Raw genomic sequence first — 17,792 nt, forward strand, 5'->3', positions numbered from 1 at the left:
AAAAAAAAAAAAAAAAAGAAAAGAAAAGAAAGATGGCCCGAACTGGGAGTCGAACCCAGGACCTCTTCCAGACAGAGTGTGTTTCACACCCGAGAGTGACCCCGAAGGAAGAATCATACCACTAGACCATCCGGGCATGTCGTATCAAAATTGAGGACACTCTCGCACTGTCAGAGAATGGTCAGCAGCTGGGAAGGGAATTTGGACGCGATACCCGTGACCCTACCATGGTCCATGGTTGATAGTACCTAGGTTCGGAGTTAGATAAGGTGACAGGTGTGGAAGCGTGGCTGTCATCCAAATTTATGGTCTGTTTCCAGTTCCCTCTGCCGAGTCTCCCTTGGAACTATACTCGGCGTGAACGGCCCCTGGGAACCAGGACTGATGTCGACTCAAAAGGGCCAACTAGTACTTTGATCTGCTTACTCGGCACCAGGTTCCCTGTCAACGGTATGGTTGTAACTAAAATCGCAGCTCACGATACCTCGACACGCAGGGGCCTCTCCAAGCCAGTGGTTGATTCGCTATCGCCGACTACTTGTCTGTTCCATGAGCCAAGATGCTGGCACCCTGATCCGCCGAATACCATTGATAGCTCAGCCCGGGATGCGAATGCGTACAGTTTAGCTCCCTGTGGCCTTTGGTCAGGTGTGGATCTGTATCTGATGTAATATGCTTGCGGTATTCTCCATATGTCAACTCAGATATATGGTCAGGTTAGGAACGGCGAGTATAAGTCGAGGTATTCTAGTGTTTACCCTCCGGTGACTATATGTATATATTTGAACATGTCCACAGAATAAAATGGCCAAGCTGGAATGACAACACATACGGGCGGGACCCACTGCTACAATGAATGAGAAGACTAGGTGTAAGATAATTCGAGGAATACTAAAAAGGTCATTTAGGCATTTTAGGTAACCATTCACTGCGAGTATAACTGAGATAAGGTTCATAATCTCAGAGCATTGTATGTAGTGACTTCCCTTTTTGTGATAGTGTCAGTTTAAAGAGAAGCTTTTCATCAACTGGGCAAGATGGCCGAGCGGTTAAGGCGTTAGTTTAGAAAGCTAATCCCTTCGGGGTCCTGAGTTCGAATCTCAGTCTTGTCGATATCTTTTTATCTTTTTTCCTTTGGAAACCCTTAAATTCAAATCGCGGATCCGTCGATTCTTCTTTTTATCGTCTACAACAGCCCAGTATATCAGGGCGCAGCTTCTATATTCCCACGTTCATGCCCCCTACCTCTGCAAGATTTAGCTATCGCCCATGGCATCGTTTCTGAGATTCATTGAGTACCTTGCACTGACACGGCTTGTGGATTACTGATCATAATCATGAAAACGGCGCCGAGGCACGTGAAACCGGCGACCCAGAGAGACCTTCATTGCAGCTTTACGAGCAGCTTCTCAGCACGCTATGCGACAACTATCTGCGTGTAAGGGCTGCGGGGTGATAACCATTGGGTTTGAACTCTAATGGTGAAGTTCTTGAGTTGCATTCAGCAGAGGGCCTTTACATCTCAACCTACTCTGCCCAGACCTCTCCGCGTTCCAGCTGACGATAACCGTTAAACCGAGGCTCGCAGAGCTGACCCGCCCGCCGCGATATATATACATCGGCCTCTTAATCCTTGAATCTCACCAGTAAATCCCGCCACCGTCTCAAACCTACCATCTCACGCACACCATGGCCGAAAACTACACAGCCAAGCATTTCAATGTTACATTCCCGCAGGAATATGTCGCGCAGGTTGAGATCAATCGGCCCGCGCAGTTGAATGCGTTCTTCGAGGCGTACGTTCCCCAAACCACCCACTCCATGCTTATATAGCTACGAGAGAACTAATTCCGAGTCTCTGCCTGCTACAGAATGTGGGTCGAACTCGGCCAAATCATGAACAAACTCTCCCACGACCCAAACGTCCGTGCCGTAATCATATCCGGCGCCGGCGACAAGGCGTTCACCGCAGGCCTCGACGTCAAAGCTGCATCAGGCGGCCTCCTCTCCGACTCCGACGGGACAAACACCGAGCCCGCCCGTAAGGCCGTCCACCTCCGCCGCCATATCACCGAGTTCCAAGACTGCATCTCCGCGATCGAGAAGTGCGAGAAGCCCGTCATCGTTGTCATGCACGGGTTCTCCTTGGGCCTAGCGATCGACCTGAGCTCGTGCGCGGACGTGCGGTTCGCAGCAAAGGATGCAAAGTTCGCGGTCAAGGAGGTGGACATTGGGCTTGCGGCGGATATTGGGACGCTGACGCGGTTGCCGAAGATCGTTGGGAACTTTGGGTGGGTGAAGGAGGTTGCTTTGACGGCGAGGATCTTTGGGGCCGAGGAGGCGCTGCGTGTGGGTTTTGTCAGTCGGGTGTTTGACACCAAGAGCGAGGCGATCCAGGGAGCGATTGAAGTTGCGGCGTTAATTGCGAGCAAGAGTCCCATTGCTGTTCAGGGGACGAAGGAGATCTTGAACTGGTCCAGGGATCACACGGTTCAGGATGGTTTGCGGTACACAACTGTCTGGAACAGCGCGGCGCTGCAGACGAAGGACGTCTCGGATGCGCTGTTGTCTGGCATTCAGAAGCGGAAGCCGAACTTTGCGAAACTGTAGATTTTGCATATTGATCCCTGTATATAGTTGGAATTCGAATATCTTTTGAGCGAAAATTATTAATGGTGATGGGTAGATAAGCATCCGAGGGGAGGCAAAAAGAGAAAAAGACAAAAAAGAAATCGACAAGACTGAGATTCGAACTCAGGACCCCGAAGGGATTAGCTTTCTAAACTAACGCCTTAACCGCTCGGCCATCTTGCCCGGTTGTTGAAGGTTTGCCTCCAGCTAGCATTGATAAGGCCAGGAACAACTCCCGTGAGCATAACAAACCACTGCTCTTCTACACAAAGAAGCATCCCATCAACAACGACGAGGCCAAGTTCCGGTGACATAAAGAAAGACCTCCATACACAATGCATTCCCTTTTCTTTAGGCTCTCCAGCACCAAGAGCCTCAAGAACAAAGAGCAAACAACAACCATGGTGTTTCAGATCATGGGTTTCAGTGTTCTTTTACGCACATCAATCAAAGGCCACCAACACATTATGCAACACGCAGGGAACACCAAGACTCTTTTCATCTCTTATCCCTCAGACAGACTCGCAAAGATGACTTTCCATATACTCATGTATGCTTTTGACGATAACTTCGGATGCCAAAACGAAAACGAACCCAGACCGGTAAGAGACTCGAGCTCCCTCAGTGTAGTTCGAGTAGCATACTGACCCTGGACATCAATAGCCGTGGCAGGTCAACTGCCCTTACGCAGAAGCGCCCGCTTAATTGGGAAGCGCCAGAATGAACTTGCTCAGGCTCAGGCTCAGGCTCAACAGAATAACAACCAGGGAGCCAATAATCAGGTATAGTTATGGCACCCTATCGTCTTGGATAGAGCAGGATTAGGGACTAGGGATGGCGACTAACATGGGTATAGGTACCACAACAGCCACAGCAGCAACCGCAACAACAGGCTCAGCAACAAGCTCAAGGGCAGGCCCAAGGACAGATTCAACAGCAAGTTCAACAGCAACCTCAGCAACAGCCTCAGCAACAACCTCAGCAACAGCCTCAGCAACAGCCTCAGCAACAACAGCCTCAGCAGCAAGGTCAAGCGCAAGCTCAACAACCGCAATTACAACAGCAACCACAGCCTCAACAACAACCAGCCCTGAATCCACCGCCTCAAGCAGCCCCGGGACAACTAGCACAAGATGTCCAAAACAGACTACAAGACAAAATCAAACGAGCGAAGAACAACCCGGGCATCCAGCACTGGATGGCCCACAACCGCTGGCCGCAAAGACCACCGGCGGAACGGTTCGGCCAGGTCGATCCACAGCTCCTCCCCCTCCTCAAACGATCAAGAGGTTCCGTCCAGGCTCGTGCGGCCGCAGAGGCAGACTGGGAAGTTGAAGAGGAGCGAGCGCGCTCGCCGGAGCGGGACGAAGCTGATTACACCGTGGCAAATTGCACGGCGATATTGAAAAAGTATCGCGTCCTCACGCGGGACCGCCAGGCTGGTGTCCCCAGGAAGGTTAGGACTCTCTGCGCGGGTCTGCGGGCGAGGGATGCGGAGTTACCCAAGGATACAGTCTTCGAGCTCGAGCCCTTCCTAATGACCTGCGAGCGGCTCCTGACGAAGAATAACAATGGGGTGAACAGGTTGATTGGCGAGCTACTCGTTCCATCAGCGGAGACCGCGATTGATCGCGGTCTGTCCCAATTCCAGCACTATGCCGTGGGCATGAGCGAGATATGGACGCTAATGACTCCACTGACGGACGATGGCCAAGAAATGCTACCAATCCCTCAGCCCGATTACGCCGTAGGATTCTCGCAAGAAGCCTTTACAGAGGAACAGCTTGAGAAACTCGGGCCGTACTCTGGCCTCGAGTCCATCTTCCGGCCAACGGCGACAATGAACTTTCCCTTCCTCACGACAGAGATCAAATCGAGGCAGCTGCTCGACATGGTGGATGTCGAGAATACGTATAGCGCGGCGCTCGCGGTAGGGGGTGTAGTGGCGCTATTTAGGATAGTTGGGCGCGAAGAGGAACTCCACAAGGAGGTCCTTGCATTCTCAATCTCGCATAGCCACCGCATCGTCAGGATCTATGCTCACTATGTGATGTTCGATAACGGTGCGGTCTCGTACTATCGGCACTTAGTCCATGAATATACGTTGACGCCAAGGGATATCAGGCAGAGATGGGCATCGTACAAGTTCGTCATGGCGGTATACAACGAGTGGGCGCCTGTGCACCACGCCAGACTCTGCTCTGCGATTGATGATCTGCCGGTCCCTGCGGAGCAGGACAGGTCGGAATCTGACTCGGAGAGTTCTGAGGACTGAGTCCTGCACGGCAATGTCGATGACAACCTTGAATGAGCATAGATCAAGAACTCAACCGCACGGTGACGAATTACGCGACCCTGCAGAATTTCCCCGGATATAAACAGGTTAGCAACCCAGACATAACTGTTGCAAATATTCTGCAGCCCTCAAGAGGTGGAAAATCTCCCCATCGTTTGACGCTAGGACGGGTGAACGGGACGATCCTCTGCATGCGACGCAGGCGTCGCGGGGAAGGCGACTCTTGGTTTAGCTTCGCTCTCTTGATCACCTTCCCAAGAGTCTCAAGAGAAGATTCGATGCTCAAACTTCAAGGCAAACGGTCGAAAACCTCTAACTCACTCATACGGTACCAAGTCAACCCCCCTGATTCAAGCAAAGCCTTGGCAACCCCATTCTAGGCATAAAGCCCTGAGCCGCCAGGCTAGTCAAACAGACGGGGTATGACATAGACAGCCCTACGGAGTACTAGTCCGGAGTAGAGCTGCAAAGGTGCCAAAGCACGCTATATGAAACAGGGAAAACCTTCCGCTGGTCCGCGCTTCCCTCCTTCGGGATTATTATGATGTGGGGGACCGACGGACGAAGAGTCAGGATGCGGACGAGGGTAAAACACCGATCCTGGCGGGTTGTTCCACGTATACGATTTGACGTGCGAGCTGGTTTCGACGGTTACGCCACGGAGGTTTTTTATAGCTACATGTATAGGAGGTTCCGGGATACATGTATATAAGGGAGGAAGTTGTCGCGCTGGAATAGTTGACTTTCAACAATATCGTTCACGGATTCGGTTTATAGTTTCTGCAAGGAAGTCAGAGAAAAAAACATATCCATATCTCAAGATGAAGTCAATCGCTCTTTCATCCCTCTCCCTCCTCCCATGCGCGCTTGCGCAGACGGTATACCTCGCTGGTGACTCCACGATGGCTACTACTACTAGTGGTATGCACTCACCCTCCCTCCGCCCTTCCTTCTAATCCCTTCTACCTAATCAAAGGCCCTTCAAGACTAATCCACATAACCATTCAGGATGGGGCGACTTCATCGCATCAAGCCTCTCAATCACCGTCGCCAACCACGCCATCGGCGGCCGCAGCGCCCGCTCCTTCACCCGCGAAGGCCGCTTCAAAGAGATCGCCGACCTCCTCCAAGCAGGCGACTACGTCGTGATTGAGTTCGGGCATAACGACGGCGGCTCCCTCTCAACCGACAACGGCCGCACCGACTGCCCCGGCACGGGCGCCGAGACCTGCGAGACTGTGTACAACGGCGTCGCGGAGACGGTGCTCACGTTCCCCGCGTACCTCGAGAACGCGGCGGCGCTGTTCCTGGAGAAGGGGGCGCACGTTCTCATCTCGAGCCAGACGCCGAATAACCCGTGGGAGACGGGCGAGTTTGCGTACTCGCCGTCGAGGTTTGTCGAGTATGCGAGGCTTGCGGCGGAGGTTGCGGGAGTTGAGTATGTGGACCATGGAGCGTATACGGCGAGTATCTATGAGCAGTTGGGGCTGGAGGCTGTTAATGCGTTTTACCCGAATGATCATACGCATACAAATGCTGAGGGGGCGCAGGTTGTTGCGGATGCGTTTTTGAAGGCGGTTGTTTGCGGCGGCGTTGGGTTGGCTGATGTTTTGACGACGACGGAGTTTGATGGAGTGTGCTTGGAGGATGCTGCTGCGATTACGACGGAGGCTGCAGCAGCGGCAGAGACTGCGTCGACGGGGCAGACAAAGTGCAAGCGGTCGAGACGGTCAAGGAAGTAGAGCATGTTATGTAAAAAGTGTATATTGCACGAACAACAGAAATTAACCCGGGAGTCTCCAGCTCTAGAGGCTTTGATTATATAGTTATCATTATATCATTTCATCGTAGGTGTAAGGGTATTCCACAAGTATGGAGCTCATTTGAGCTCTTCGAGAACCGTCTTGACAATGCCACGCTTTCCAACGCGGGTGTAGTACTGAGAGAGATTGGGGTATGTTTTGTCCGACAAGGGCCCGCGCTTCTGGACAATGTCTCTGAGTACTGGCCAGAGTGCACAGTCGTCAATTGTCAAGGAGTTGCCGCCCAGGTAGTATTGTCCATCTAGAGCGTCTTCCCACGGAAGGAGGGCGTCGAGTTCATCATTTCCACTATGCCTTCGCCATTCTTCGAGTAGGGCATCGATATCGGACAGCTTTTTTCCGCCGCTCAGCATCTCCATACCCGGACGCTCTGATTTCGGGGCGCGTTGTGCTAGGTACCGTAGGATGTCCGTTGCACCGGCGATTTGGGTACCGTCTGCATCGATATAGAGAGGCAAGTTGACGTTCTCGCCCGGTACGGCACCAAGTGGCGTAGTATCGTACCTGATTCCATTCTCACTCAAGCCAATCTGAACCCGCAGATTGGCTATTTCATCCTCGGCCGGTATCAGCTTTGCAGAAGTGGCAGTGACAAAGTTGACGACGTCGAAGCCATTCCCGTAAACGGCGTCCCAGTTGAAGTCGATGGCTCGGTTCTCTTCCCCAAATGCACGCACCAGTCGTTCAGTCTCGTCCGGTTCACCATGGATTACAGGATGCGCTTCGCCTTGCACTTTGGAGACTGCCCCTTGGCCCCAGATAATATCCCCGGTGGGATCTAAGAAGGTGCCGATGTGTCGGAAGGTAAGCGAGATTCTTTGACCCTCATAAGCACGCTCCTCGACAGACTTTTCTGATTCCTGGCGTTTATCGGCTTTGATGCCATGCAGCCAGCGAGCATTCGTCTTCTCGCCCAAAACGAATAGAGATTCGTGAGGCATGGGTACACGTTGAGTGAGCCTGCCCGAGCCCTCCTCTTCTTTCTCCGTGCCCTTGGCGCGGAGTACCATGACTCGCTGAGCACCGAGACTAACGTTGCAGATTGACGAGCCGCGGACAATATCAAGAGTTTTGTCAGAATGCTCGGATATTCGATCTTGCCCGTCACGATAGAGCTGAATAAGAACATGGTTGAGGGGATGTCCTAGAATTCGCTCCACGATAGCGCGGACCTTGTCCACTACTGGAGTAAAGGGCAGAAGCGGAGGAGATTCGTCTGCGGGATGGCGGTATATTGGTATTGAGCCGTCCGGTGAATGCTTGCCTTGAACGGCAACAAGACGAGGAACTTGTCCAGACATGTGGTACATCTTTTGCCATGCCACTTCGTCACGAATTTTCTCAAATGCGCCCTCAGGCAAGTCCAGATCGTAGACAATTTTCGAGTCGCCCTCACCGATTACATCGCCTGGGCGACATATATTCATTGTTGGTTTTGTCTTCCTGACTCGTCGCGAATCCGTCGGCTGAGCAGCGGAATCTCCATCCTTCTGATCGTGTCGTCTGCGCACTTTTGTCCGCACTGCGCTTTTACCCGAGTCGGACGCATGCATGTGCTTTTCTTGATTGTAACGAGTGCGTGCACGCTCGCGAGTCAGCTCCACCAGCTCCTTCAGGCTGCCATCCTCGTCGTCAGACATCTCAGCCAAAATTTCGTCAAGCCTCCGACGTCTCGGCGAATGCCTCGTAGTATCTATGCTGCTTCGTTTGACGTCAAGCTCCTCGAGATCAACTTCAATTCCGGATGGTGGTACGGTTCGCGCTGGCCGGGGTTCGCTAGCCGCGATCTCGTCGGTTTCCTCTCGATCAAGCTCCGTGAGAAGTTCGTCTGAAGTAATACCACTGGCTCCGAGGATATCGGCCATGCGTCGCATGGCCTCTTCGTGGCGTGAGAAGCTCCGGTACCCTAGGCAATCTTCGACTAGGGTGATGGAGAAACCGTGACGCACTGCGTCAAGCGCAGTAGCGTGGACAGACGCGTTTGATAGAGACCCGCACAAATAAAGTTCAGTAACGAAACGAGTCCGTAAAGATAGAACCAGTCCAGGGGATTGCAAGGCGGAGTACTCCGATTTCTCGATCAAGATATCCGAACTTGTATCAATCGCCGCGAGTAGAGGAGCGGGATATTGAGCCCCGGTCGTTTGAGGCAAACAACAAGCAGGCGGGTCAGTGGATAGAAAGGCCTCTTCATGCACTGGGTTTTGCTCATCCTTTTGAGGGTCCCCCGCACCACTTAAGACGACCACGTCTTGCTCGTCGGGGCTAATCAGCGGTTGCCGTGACTCATAATACGAGCGGACCCAGACGACATCGCCCGTGCGACGGAAAGCACTCGCAAGCTGTGGAAGGATCTCCAGGACTTCTGGCGTGTTTGACACATAAAGGGCGCCCGTGGGGCGCACGAAGTCATTTTGGAAGTCGAGGAGCAGCAGTGCTTTTCGGGTCTGGATTCGCGGCAGATCACCGAAGGCGGAGAGGAAATTCATTCTTATCAGCACATGTTGAGGACTGTTGACAGTTGGAAAGAGAGGACTCCAGGCAGGAGAATTGAGCTCAATAAAAGAAAAAAGAAGCTCGCTTGAAAGCACACGAATACTTCGGAAAAGGATTGCGAGGAGGGACGGGAGAGCGAGAGGCTGCAGGACAAAGGGGAAACGGGCTGGAGATCATCAGATACGTCGACTACGCTAAGTCGTACTTCTCAACTTTGAGCTTGGGCAATATGGTGCTTTTGGTGACACGACACCTTAGGCACCAGTATCAAAGGCTGCATTGAGGAGAAAAGCAGCCTCAGCCGTCTTATTCGACAGATGGACCCTAGTGATGCACTTTCCACGTTTAAACTAGCTAAACCAAGCCTGATTCCATTTCCTTAGCCGGGGTCTCAATTCCCCATGGTGCGTGTGCGGGACTTATGCATCCTAATCGTCTGTGATAACTCTATGTTGCTCAGCAGGGACGTCGAAAAGCGCCATTGGCGGAGCGTCTCGAAGTGCCGGACGAATCTGGCCAAAAGTTCTCGACCCCGAGCTCTATCTTCGCTTGACCGTGAGTCTCATGGATCCATGGATCGCCCAAGATCTTGGGGAAGTCGAGCGTGACTCCGACGGACCAATCCGACATCGGCCGCCCGGACGGAGAGAAGAGACGGGGAGAAGTGGTGCAACTCCGAATCACGTGGAGCCCCGGCAACGGCGTCTGACCCCCGGCAACGACCTTAAAAGCTTCTGCTGCCCATCTCTCGGTGCCTCTTCTTTTCCTTTTCTCCTATCATCCTCTCGCATTTTCAATTCCTTCCAATTCCTCCAATCTCCCCTCCTCCCCCCTCAATTCCTACACAATGGCTTCTCGTGGTCTCCCCCGTGCCCTCCGTGTGGCCCGTGTCGCCGCCCCACGCTCCGTCGTGTCCGCCGCCCTCCCCCGGCCTTCTCTCGCTAAGATTGCTGCCAATGCCGTCCCCCGCGTGACCGCCCCCCTAGTCCCCGTCCGTGGTGTCAAGACCATGGACTTTGCCGGCCACAAGGAGACCGTCTACGAGCGTGCCGACTGGCCCCGTGAGAAGCTCCAGGAATACTTCAAGAACGACACCCTTGCCCTCATCGGTTACGGTTCCCAGGGCCACGGCCAGGGTCTCAACCTCCGTGACCAGGGTCTCAACGTCATTGTTGGTGTCCGCAAGGATGGTGCCTCGTGGAAGGAGGCCGTCCAGGACGGCTGGGTTCCCGGCAAGAACCTGTTCGACGTCACCGAGGCTATCAAGAAGGGTACCATTGTCATGAACCTCCTCTCCGACGCCGCTCAGTCCGAGACCTGGCCCACCATCAAGCCCCTCATCACCAAGGGCAAGACTCTCTACTTCTCCCACGGTTTCTCCCCCGTTTTCAAGGACCTCACCAAGGTCGAGGTCCCCACCGACGTTGATGTCATCCTCGTCGCCCCCAAGGGTTCCGGCCGCACTGTCCGCACTCTCTTCCGTGAGGGCCGTGGTATCAACTCCTCCATCGCCGTCTACCAGGACGTCACCGGCAACGCCAAGGAGAAGGCCATTGCCATGGGTGTCGCCGTCGGCTCCGGTTACCTCTACGAGACCACCTTCGAGAAGGAGGTCTACTCCGACCTCTACGGTGAGCGTGGCTGCCTCATGGGCGGTATCCACGGTATGTTCCTTGCTCAGTACGAGGTTCTCCGTGAGCGCGGCCACAGCCCCTCGGAGGCTTTCAACGAGACCGTCGAGGAGGCCACCCAGTCCCTGTACCCCCTGATCGGTGCTAACGGTATGGACTGGATGTACGCCGCTTGCTCCACCACTGCCCGCCGCGGTGCCATCGACTGGTCCAGCCGTTTCAAGGACAACCTTAAGCCCCTCTTCAACGAACTCTACGACAGCGTGCGCGACGGCACCGAGACCCAGCGCTCTCTGGACTACAACTCCCAGAAGGACTACCGCGAGAAGTACGAGAAGGAGATGCAGGAAATCCGTGATCTCGAGATCTGGCGCGCCGGAAAGGCCGTCCGCTCCCTCCGTCCCGAGAACCAGAAATAATTTAATGATGTATTAGAACCTGGGTTGGGAAAAGTTACGAATGTACCATGACTTGATTTTTTTGTTCATATATTAATTCAATACAAGCATTGACTGCTCATTTCATTTTTTTCTCCCTTGTAACCACCAGGAGAATCGCATGCGAAGTTGACTCATTTCCGCCCCGATCTCGCAATTCCGCAGTGGATATGCTAAAGACTGACTCAATCGCCTCTCGCCGTCGCATCGACTCCAACTCGCTCCTATCAGTGCCCTCCGCATTTTACCCCTTCAACGACGCTGGAACCCTGCAAACCTCCAGAAACCCAACGAATACCACCTCAAAACCTTCCTCACAAGCCGCCAAGATGACAATAACCCTCCCAACCCCCTCCTCAATCGCATCCGCCCACACGCTCATAAAACCCTACATCCACCACACCCCGCTGCTCACAAACCGCACCCTCAACACCCTCGCCTCGACCCCTCAAACCCCGGAATCGCTCAAGGACACACCGTACGAGGGTCAGGAACCTGCCCACCCGAAGATCCGCTTCTTCTTCAAATGCGAGAACTATCAGCGCATTGGCGCGTTCAAGGCTCGCGGCGCGTTTCATGCGCTCCTCAGGCTTGTTGAGCGGGAGGGCGAGGAGGTTGTTAGAGCGCGCGGGGTTGTTACGCATAGTTCTGGTATGTACAGCGTCTTTATCCAGACCTCCGTGCAGGCTCTCCGAGCTGTGTCATATGACGAGATACTAATAATCGTTTCTGAGTCTAGGAAACCACGCGCAAGCCCTCGCCCTCGCAGCCTCAACCCTTCACATCCCCGCATACATCGTAATGCCGCGCATCAGCACACCGTCCAAGATTGCCGGGACGCAGTCGTCTGGGGCCGAAGTGATATTCAGCGGGTCGACGAGCACAGAGCGGGAGGCTGTCGTCGCAGAGGTTCAAGCACGGACGAACGCGATCCTCGTCCCGCCGTACGACGACTACGACATTATCTGCGGGCAGGGGACAACGGGACTAGAGATGGACGAGCAATATCGCGAATTGGTATCGGCGAAGCCGGAGTTGAGTGTGCACTCACACCCAGACTCGGACCATAGCAAGCGGGGACACCTAGATGCGGTGATTACGCCCGTTGGAGGCGGGGGTCTGAACGGGGGCGTGACGACGTTTTTCTCAGATAAGGAGACGAGGGTCTTTGGTGCGGAGCCGAGTTTCGAGGGTGCGGATGATTGCCGGCGGGGGTTGGAGGCTGGGGAGCGGATTGGGGCTGTTAAGAGTCTGACGATCGCAGATGGGTTGAGGACCCCCGTTGGTGTGTTGAACTGGGCGATTATTTCGGATCCGAAGAAGCATAGTGGGGTGTTTGCTGTTACCGAGGAGCAGATTAAGGCCGCGATGAGGCTGGTGTTGGAGAGGATGAAGGTGTTTGTTGAGCCGAGTGCTGTGGTAGGGTTGGCGGTATGTTTGTATAATGAGGAGTTTCGGAAGTTGGTTGAGAGGGAGGCGCCGGAGGGTTGGGATGTGGGTGTTGTTTTCAGTGGAGGGAACACGACTGTTGAGGCTATTGGGAAGTTGTTTGGATGATTATAGATCTGCTATATATCACAGAGACAGAGCATCTTGGGTAGATGAGGTTTTCATATTATCACGACTATGCATGAAGGTATCCCTGCAGAGGTCATTTATGGGTTTGGGTCAGTGATATGTAGATGTAGCCTTTAACTTTTTAGCAAATCCATCAACAACTGAGCAGCACCTTAAAGAACAGTCAATCATCAATTGAACGTAATCCCATTCCGTCCCACACGAAACCCGAAAACGCCTTCATCTCGCCTCTTCAGCTCTTCCAACAGCTTTCTCGGCCAATTCTCTCGTCCCCAACCATTGACCGACCCCACAAACTCAGCTCTCATAACAATCTCCTGCCGCATAGGCGCTTCTCGCTGCACCTCTGAGACTGTAGCACTGGGTGAGAACGGACGAACAGCTTCCCTCTGCACCACTAACCGCAGCGTCGGAAACAAGCCCCAAGGAGGGGGCAATGGAGACCGAAAGGAGGGCATATTAGGGAATGCAGTGTCCAGAATGTTATACGAGCCATAGAAATCGGGTTGCTTCTCAATTGCCCTTCCATTGAATGAGGTAGTAGTGTATATGACAGAGCAATCGAACATGTGCTGCAAACGCTTGAGTTCTGCCACTAGATCTGCGTATACATCTGCGAGGTAGAAACTTTCTTTCTTGAGACGCTCGCGTTCGATGTCGGCGGCGGGGCGGCCAATGTCCTCGGTGCGAGCTATTTCATCTTGGAGCTTGTCTTGCCAGAAGAAGGCTGTTGCGCTGTCAATGACGATAGCGTGAACTGGGCGGTTGGCCGAGACGTGCCGAGAGATATCTAGCAGGTATGTGTCTAGCGACTGCAGGGTAGCGATGAGAGCTAGAGATGACTGCGGACGGAAAACATGAACATGTTGCAGAGAGTTGAGAAGCGTAGCTTCAATCGAATGAGAGAGAGAAGACGAAGCCCCTCTAGTCTGTAGCGTGCTCTGGATAATTTCGCGAGCGACGGTACGTAGGCGCTCGGCATCAAATCGACCATCAGTGTCGACGAAGACTACAGCAGAGCCAAAACCGCCGAGTGGGATACCGTTGAACTCGGAGGGTAGTATGGCCAATGCAGCCAAGTGGTATACTATCTGAGACTTCCCCGCCGCAGAGGACGTGCTGGATATCTCTAACACGGGATACAGCCGGCTGATAGAGGGGGGTGGGACAGGGTGTGGAGGTCCGTGACCTGCCGTGGGAGAGGTAGGATTGCCTTGACCGCTGACATGCTCTTGCTCGATAGGTGGCTGATAGTGTCCAGCTTGAGGGGGCATGAACAGCTGTAGAAGCTCATCCACAGGTGCGATGCCAAAGTGAGCTCTGCTGATCGGCAGCTTCTCCTTGCATGTAGCCCTCAAATCGTGTAGCAGCTGGAACAGTGTTAGTACAAGCCTCTTCTAGTTCTAAGCTTGACTGATTCTTGCTAGAGAGAAAATACCTCGTCCAGACCCTCCTCATGCACCTCTAAGAGCAGTTTCTCCCCGAAACTGGCGGCCATTTGCAGGAGCCTTGCGGGGCATTTATGATTGTCATATGCATTGCAGAACCAGCACACAAGGCAGAGCTATGACTGCATTCTGCATAGCTAACCCCACCACAGATGCAGAATATGGGAGCTGAGTTGAGGAGCCGAGTGGAATGATGGAGCTTGAGAGTCCGCCGCCTAGCTCCGAGATTTGTTTCCGGACCGTTTCCATCACATCACTTTCTCAACGTCCTCACCGAGCCGACTATACCCATTCCCTCATACGAAACCCTCGACACATCTAGAGAATCATCTTCCGATCAGTAGCATATCCCAAGAACAAGGAAGAATCAGTCAATGGCGCCTCTCGTCCCCTTCTTCTCCGCGGAAGCCCTCCCTGACCATGTCAACATCGTGACCAAGAACTTTCAAGAAGAAAAGCGTCGCAAGGGAGGTGCGATAGAGCTCGAAAAATGCACGCTTCTTGAGATGGTTCAATACTCCTGCAACCCTCCGCAAGACGGGATACCCCAGCCAGGTGTTGTGGTTTGCAAGCCAGTGGTGCGATTGTTCAGACGGTTGGTCACCTTGAAATGCCCTTGCCCAATTCACATACTGACAGTTCTCAGATGCGCAGGTGGATTGACGGTCGAGACAACCTCATGGGAACCAATCCGACAAGCGAAAGAAGACGCGAAGCGTGCTTTCGAGACTCGTGATAGTGGCAAGGCCTAGCCAACCGAGAACCACTTCCATGTACGGAGTTTGAGAAGAGCTTATGCTTTCATTTACGGACGGAGCAGGGCAACGATGCATGACAATTTCAAATAGATTCACATGGGTATCTTGGAATGATGCTACAGATAATGAAGAGATGCAAAACGCCAACGCCGCAAGATGCTGCTCGTGCCGACTCGATCCTCAAGTGCCAACCCAACTCTCGACTCTGGAAAGATCTGGCGCTTGTTTTGTGCCTGACTTCTCCTCCGGCCGTTGTCTCCCAGATGCCGCATTTCGCCGCCAAAGATCCCTTTCGCAGTTTATAATTGGCGGTAGTTCCAGCCCAGCCAGGCCCTTCGACCTGCTCTGTTTCGTCTCGGTATCGGCAGCAGTATCGACGTCCATCACGTTAGGCCCGCCCGGAGCGGCACTCTTAAGCGCTTTCTTGGATATACTCCTGACCGTTTTCTCAAACATGCTGTCAAAACTCTCCGCTTTTCGACCCCACGGCTTCCTGTCGCGGCCACCCGAACCGGGTTGGTTGTCCTTGAAAGCTGCCCGAGCCAGTTTACGCAAAGCTTCCTCCCCATGCCGTCCGTCATCCGCTGCACGTTCACGTATTTTTCTCGGATCTCGTTCTCGCTCGGTGAAGACAGGTGTATGGCGGTATGTGTGTTTGCTCGGGAACTCCGGGAAATGCTTCGGAATATACGGACTTCGAACACGATCATCTTCGCCGCTCAGCTGCGGCCCAAGGTTGGGTAATGTCTTGAAATCATCATCCTCTTCGGGTGGAGGGCTCGGAAGCTGTGTTGGGATAGGTTCGGTCTTCGGGGGAGGCTGCAGGTATGGGATAAGGGAATTCACAGGCAGGTGGTGCCGCTTCAAGGCGTATTCGAAATCATTCGGTATGGGTTGTAAGCGCCGACTTGATAGCATCGATGCGCGCACATACGATGCTAGCTTCAGAAGATCTACACGCGATCCTTGTCAGCAACACAACACTCCTGGTGTTTTCTTCAATGCACATACACTCCTCTGCGGCATCGCGGAAACTCTCTAGGGCTAGCGGATCGGCGATTTCGAATCCGCACTCTCGTAATGAAAGACTGATGGTGCGGTTCATCACCTGGTCGACGTAGGAGTCATCGGTGATAGCTGGCTCCGACAAGCCTGGGTTGACTGGCTCATGTAAGCGATGGTGATGGTGGTATGGGCGCTTTATCCGTTTAGCATTATTGTCAGTCGGCTGCTCAGGGAGGGATGAGAATAGTCGTTTGACGGCCGGCGAGGAGGGCGCCATTGCGGACGTGGTCGAGGGTGTATGAAGAGCCCAGCCGCGATGATGAGGCCGAACAGCAATTCCCGCGTCAAAGCACGTGACTTCGGCCTCAGGCATGAATCACATCCAGCAAGAGATCTCGAATTCATGCCATTGTAACTGAACCTTCAGTGAGAAATGGATGATGCTGAAAGAGTAATTTTAGGACTAGTAAAGATCAATTATAGTAGCAATAATGCAATGCCATAAAAGTCAGGATCTTGGCACACGCACCTTGCGACTTGTTCGAGGTCTCGAGAATCAGGCCACTCAAAGCGGTCGCTTACTGGACCGTGCCGGATCGGAAAGCTTCACCTCGCCCTGACGTCCAACATCACCACTTGCTCCTCTCCTCTCTTAGTCCGCTCACCTCCCCACCACCACCTAAGCAGGTCTTTTATCCCCTGCACTCTCTCAGGATAGACTCTCCTCGTCAATTTGCTACAATAAATCAGTCGCAATGGCTTCCACCATCGCTCCCATCACCGGCGTATGTTACTCATCCCACCTCGATCCGGCTACGCCCTTACTCGCACCGGGTGCCGCGAAAATCGCAAGGATTGACTAACATAGCTTGTGTATAGATGCTCCGCCGCAACCTGGTCCTTGACCTGAGCACCGCTTTCGGTGAGTCCCCATTCGCCGCTGTCAAACCGCACCCGAATCTTGGTAAAATTGGAGGAAGAAAGCTCGCGTCGAGAGCTCTCAATGGCCCTTGTTCACTCTGGGACATGCGATTGCTGCAGCTTTCATGGAGAAATTGTCTCTTGCTGGGGAATTTACAACGGCAGATCACTAATTGCTCTCCGCGTTTACAGGTTTCGGCACCTCCTTCGGCTACCTCTGGTGGTACGGTATGTACAGACTGATCCAGCTCTCTCTTGCTCTCTAGAGATAATACCATCTCTTGTCGTTCTTGGAACCCTCATCTAATATCCAATTCTCTCTTCAGGCTACCACCTTCCCCGCGTCCGCGCCCGTGACAACTACTACACCCGCCTTGAGCAGGAGCGCGCCGCCGGCCAGGCCTAAACGCACCCTGTAACCGTCAACTCCCTCGATTAGCCAGCCGACAACGAATCCCCGCGCCTCTTTCCATCTCCGTGACTACCATTCTTTCCCCCTGTCAACCCACAAAGGAAGCGCCCGAAGACATCCGCAGAAAGCGAGGACATATACCCGGGTTCCTTGTCTCGTCCTCGCCTGTTGATGTCTTCAGATATATCATTCAATCTGTCGACTGGTTAATTCAGACTTGATATGTTGGATGCAATGCTGTTTAGAGCGGAAGCGGAAAGAAAGAAATGTTAGAATATCTATCGATTACCGATTACCTTTTCCTTTGTTCTGAGAGAGTTAGTTGTATATATACACTTGTACTCTGGACGCTCATT

The 17,792-nt window shown here is 53.3% G+C and overlaps 10 protein-coding genes and 3 non-coding genes across 13 annotated transcripts; 8 read left to right on the forward strand and 5 right to left on the reverse strand.

Annotated features, from left to right (window-relative positions):
- Window positions 1-34: 34 nt before the first annotated feature.
- On the reverse strand, window positions 35-136 carry BJX68DRAFT_t72. The gene has a single exon. It is a non-coding gene; the product is annotated as a tRNA-Pro (tRNA).
- Window positions 137-1,031: 895 nt separating this feature from the next.
- BJX68DRAFT_t65 lies at window positions 1,032-1,112 on the forward strand. Its single transcript has one exon. It is a non-coding gene; the product is annotated as a tRNA-Ser (tRNA).
- Window positions 1,113-1,487: 375 nt separating this feature from the next.
- BJX68DRAFT_53770 (enoyl-CoA hydratase/isomerase family protein) lies at window positions 1,488-2,695 on the forward strand. The gene is made up of 2 exons (XM_071049355.1): window positions 1,488-1,796; window positions 1,872-2,695. Exons 1-2 carry the CDS (start codon window positions 1,690-1,692, stop codon window positions 2,608-2,610), a joined length of 846 nt encoding a protein of 281 aa, XP_070900391.1. The 5' UTR covers window positions 1,488-1,689; the 3' UTR covers window positions 2,611-2,695.
- Window positions 2,696-2,733: 38 nt separating this feature from the next.
- BJX68DRAFT_t71 lies at window positions 2,734-2,814 on the reverse strand. Its single transcript has one exon. It is a non-coding gene; the product is annotated as a tRNA-Ser (tRNA).
- A 391-nt stretch (window positions 2,815-3,205) lies between these two features.
- On the forward strand, window positions 3,206-4,906 carry BJX68DRAFT_265462 (uncharacterized protein; the record flags this gene model as incomplete). The annotated part of the gene is made up of 3 exons (XM_071045257.1): window positions 3,206-3,233; window positions 3,295-3,413; window positions 3,488-4,906. The coding sequence occupies 3 exons, from the start codon at window positions 3,206-3,208 to the stop codon at window positions 4,904-4,906; spliced, it is 1,566 nt and encodes a 521-aa protein (XP_070900392.1).
- Window positions 4,907-5,748: 842 nt separating this feature from the next.
- BJX68DRAFT_265463 (rhamnogalacturonan acetylesterase RgaE) lies at window positions 5,749-6,669 on the forward strand (the record flags this gene model as incomplete). Its single annotated transcript, XM_071045258.1, has 2 exons — window positions 5,749-5,848; window positions 5,936-6,669. 2 exons carry the CDS (start codon window positions 5,749-5,751, stop codon window positions 6,667-6,669), a joined length of 834 nt encoding a protein of 277 aa, XP_070900393.1.
- Window positions 6,632-9,443, reverse strand: BJX68DRAFT_53776 (isochorismatase family protein family). Its single transcript, XM_071049356.1, has one exon. The coding sequence runs from the start codon at window positions 9,237-9,239 to the stop codon at window positions 6,807-6,809; it is 2,433 nt and encodes an 810-aa protein (XP_070900394.1). The 5' UTR covers window positions 9,240-9,443; the 3' UTR covers window positions 6,632-6,806.
- Window positions 9,444-10,027: 584 nt separating this feature from the next.
- BJX68DRAFT_234255 (Ketol-acid reductoisomerase) lies at window positions 10,028-11,401 on the forward strand. The gene has a single exon (XM_071039727.1). The coding sequence runs from the start codon at window positions 10,094-10,096 to the stop codon at window positions 11,294-11,296; it is 1,203 nt and encodes a 400-aa protein (XP_070900395.1). The 5' UTR covers window positions 10,028-10,093; the 3' UTR covers window positions 11,297-11,401.
- Window positions 11,402-11,496: 95 nt separating this feature from the next.
- On the forward strand, window positions 11,497-12,967 carry BJX68DRAFT_53795 (threonine/serine dehydratase). Its single transcript, XM_071049357.1, has 2 exons — window positions 11,497-11,965; window positions 12,054-12,967. The coding sequence occupies exons 1-2, from the start codon at window positions 11,644-11,646 to the stop codon at window positions 12,869-12,871; spliced, it is 1,140 nt and encodes a 379-aa protein (XP_070900396.1). The 5' UTR covers window positions 11,497-11,643; the 3' UTR covers window positions 12,872-12,967.
- A 95-nt stretch (window positions 12,968-13,062) lies between these two features.
- On the reverse strand, window positions 13,063-14,390 carry BJX68DRAFT_265467 (putative Rad51 family DNA repair protein; the record flags this gene model as incomplete). The annotated part of the gene is made up of 2 exons (XM_071045259.1): window positions 13,063-14,262; window positions 14,331-14,390. The coding sequence occupies 2 exons, from the start codon at window positions 14,388-14,390 to the stop codon at window positions 13,063-13,065; spliced, it is 1,260 nt and encodes a 419-aa protein (XP_070900397.1).
- Window positions 14,391-14,546: 156 nt separating this feature from the next.
- BJX68DRAFT_234258 (TBP-associated factor 8 family protein) lies at window positions 14,547-16,603 on the reverse strand. Its single transcript, XM_071039728.1, has 3 exons — window positions 16,110-16,603; window positions 14,987-16,051; window positions 14,547-14,935 (listed from the first exon to the last, which is right to left on the reverse strand). Exons 1-2 carry the CDS (start codon window positions 16,474-16,476, stop codon window positions 15,279-15,281), a joined length of 1,140 nt encoding a protein of 379 aa, XP_070900398.1. The 5' UTR covers window positions 16,477-16,603; the 3' UTR covers window positions 14,547-14,935; window positions 14,987-15,278.
- Window positions 14,715-15,092, forward strand: BJX68DRAFT_265468 (uncharacterized protein; the record flags this gene model as incomplete). Its single annotated transcript, XM_071045260.1, has 2 exons — window positions 14,715-14,935; window positions 14,987-15,092. 2 exons carry the CDS (start codon window positions 14,715-14,717, stop codon window positions 15,090-15,092), a joined length of 327 nt encoding a protein of 108 aa, XP_070900399.1.
- Window positions 16,604-16,653: 50 nt separating the features above from the next.
- BJX68DRAFT_234262 (cytochrome c oxidase subunit VIIa) lies at window positions 16,654-17,789 on the forward strand. Its single transcript, XM_071039729.1, has 4 exons — window positions 16,654-16,888; window positions 16,983-17,025; window positions 17,217-17,252; window positions 17,351-17,789. The coding sequence occupies exons 1-4, from the start codon at window positions 16,859-16,861 to the stop codon at window positions 17,428-17,430; spliced, it is 189 nt and encodes a 62-aa protein (XP_070900400.1). The 5' UTR covers window positions 16,654-16,858; the 3' UTR covers window positions 17,431-17,789.
- The last annotated feature ends 3 nt before the right edge of the window (window positions 17,790-17,792 follow it).

This window comes from Aspergillus pseudodeflectus, assembly GCF_044049435.1.
Source record: "Aspergillus pseudodeflectus strain CBS 756.74 chromosome Unknown BJX68scaffold_15, whole genome shotgun sequence".
Lineage (NCBI taxonomy): Eukaryota > Fungi > Ascomycota > Eurotiomycetes > Eurotiales > Aspergillaceae > Aspergillus > Aspergillus pseudodeflectus.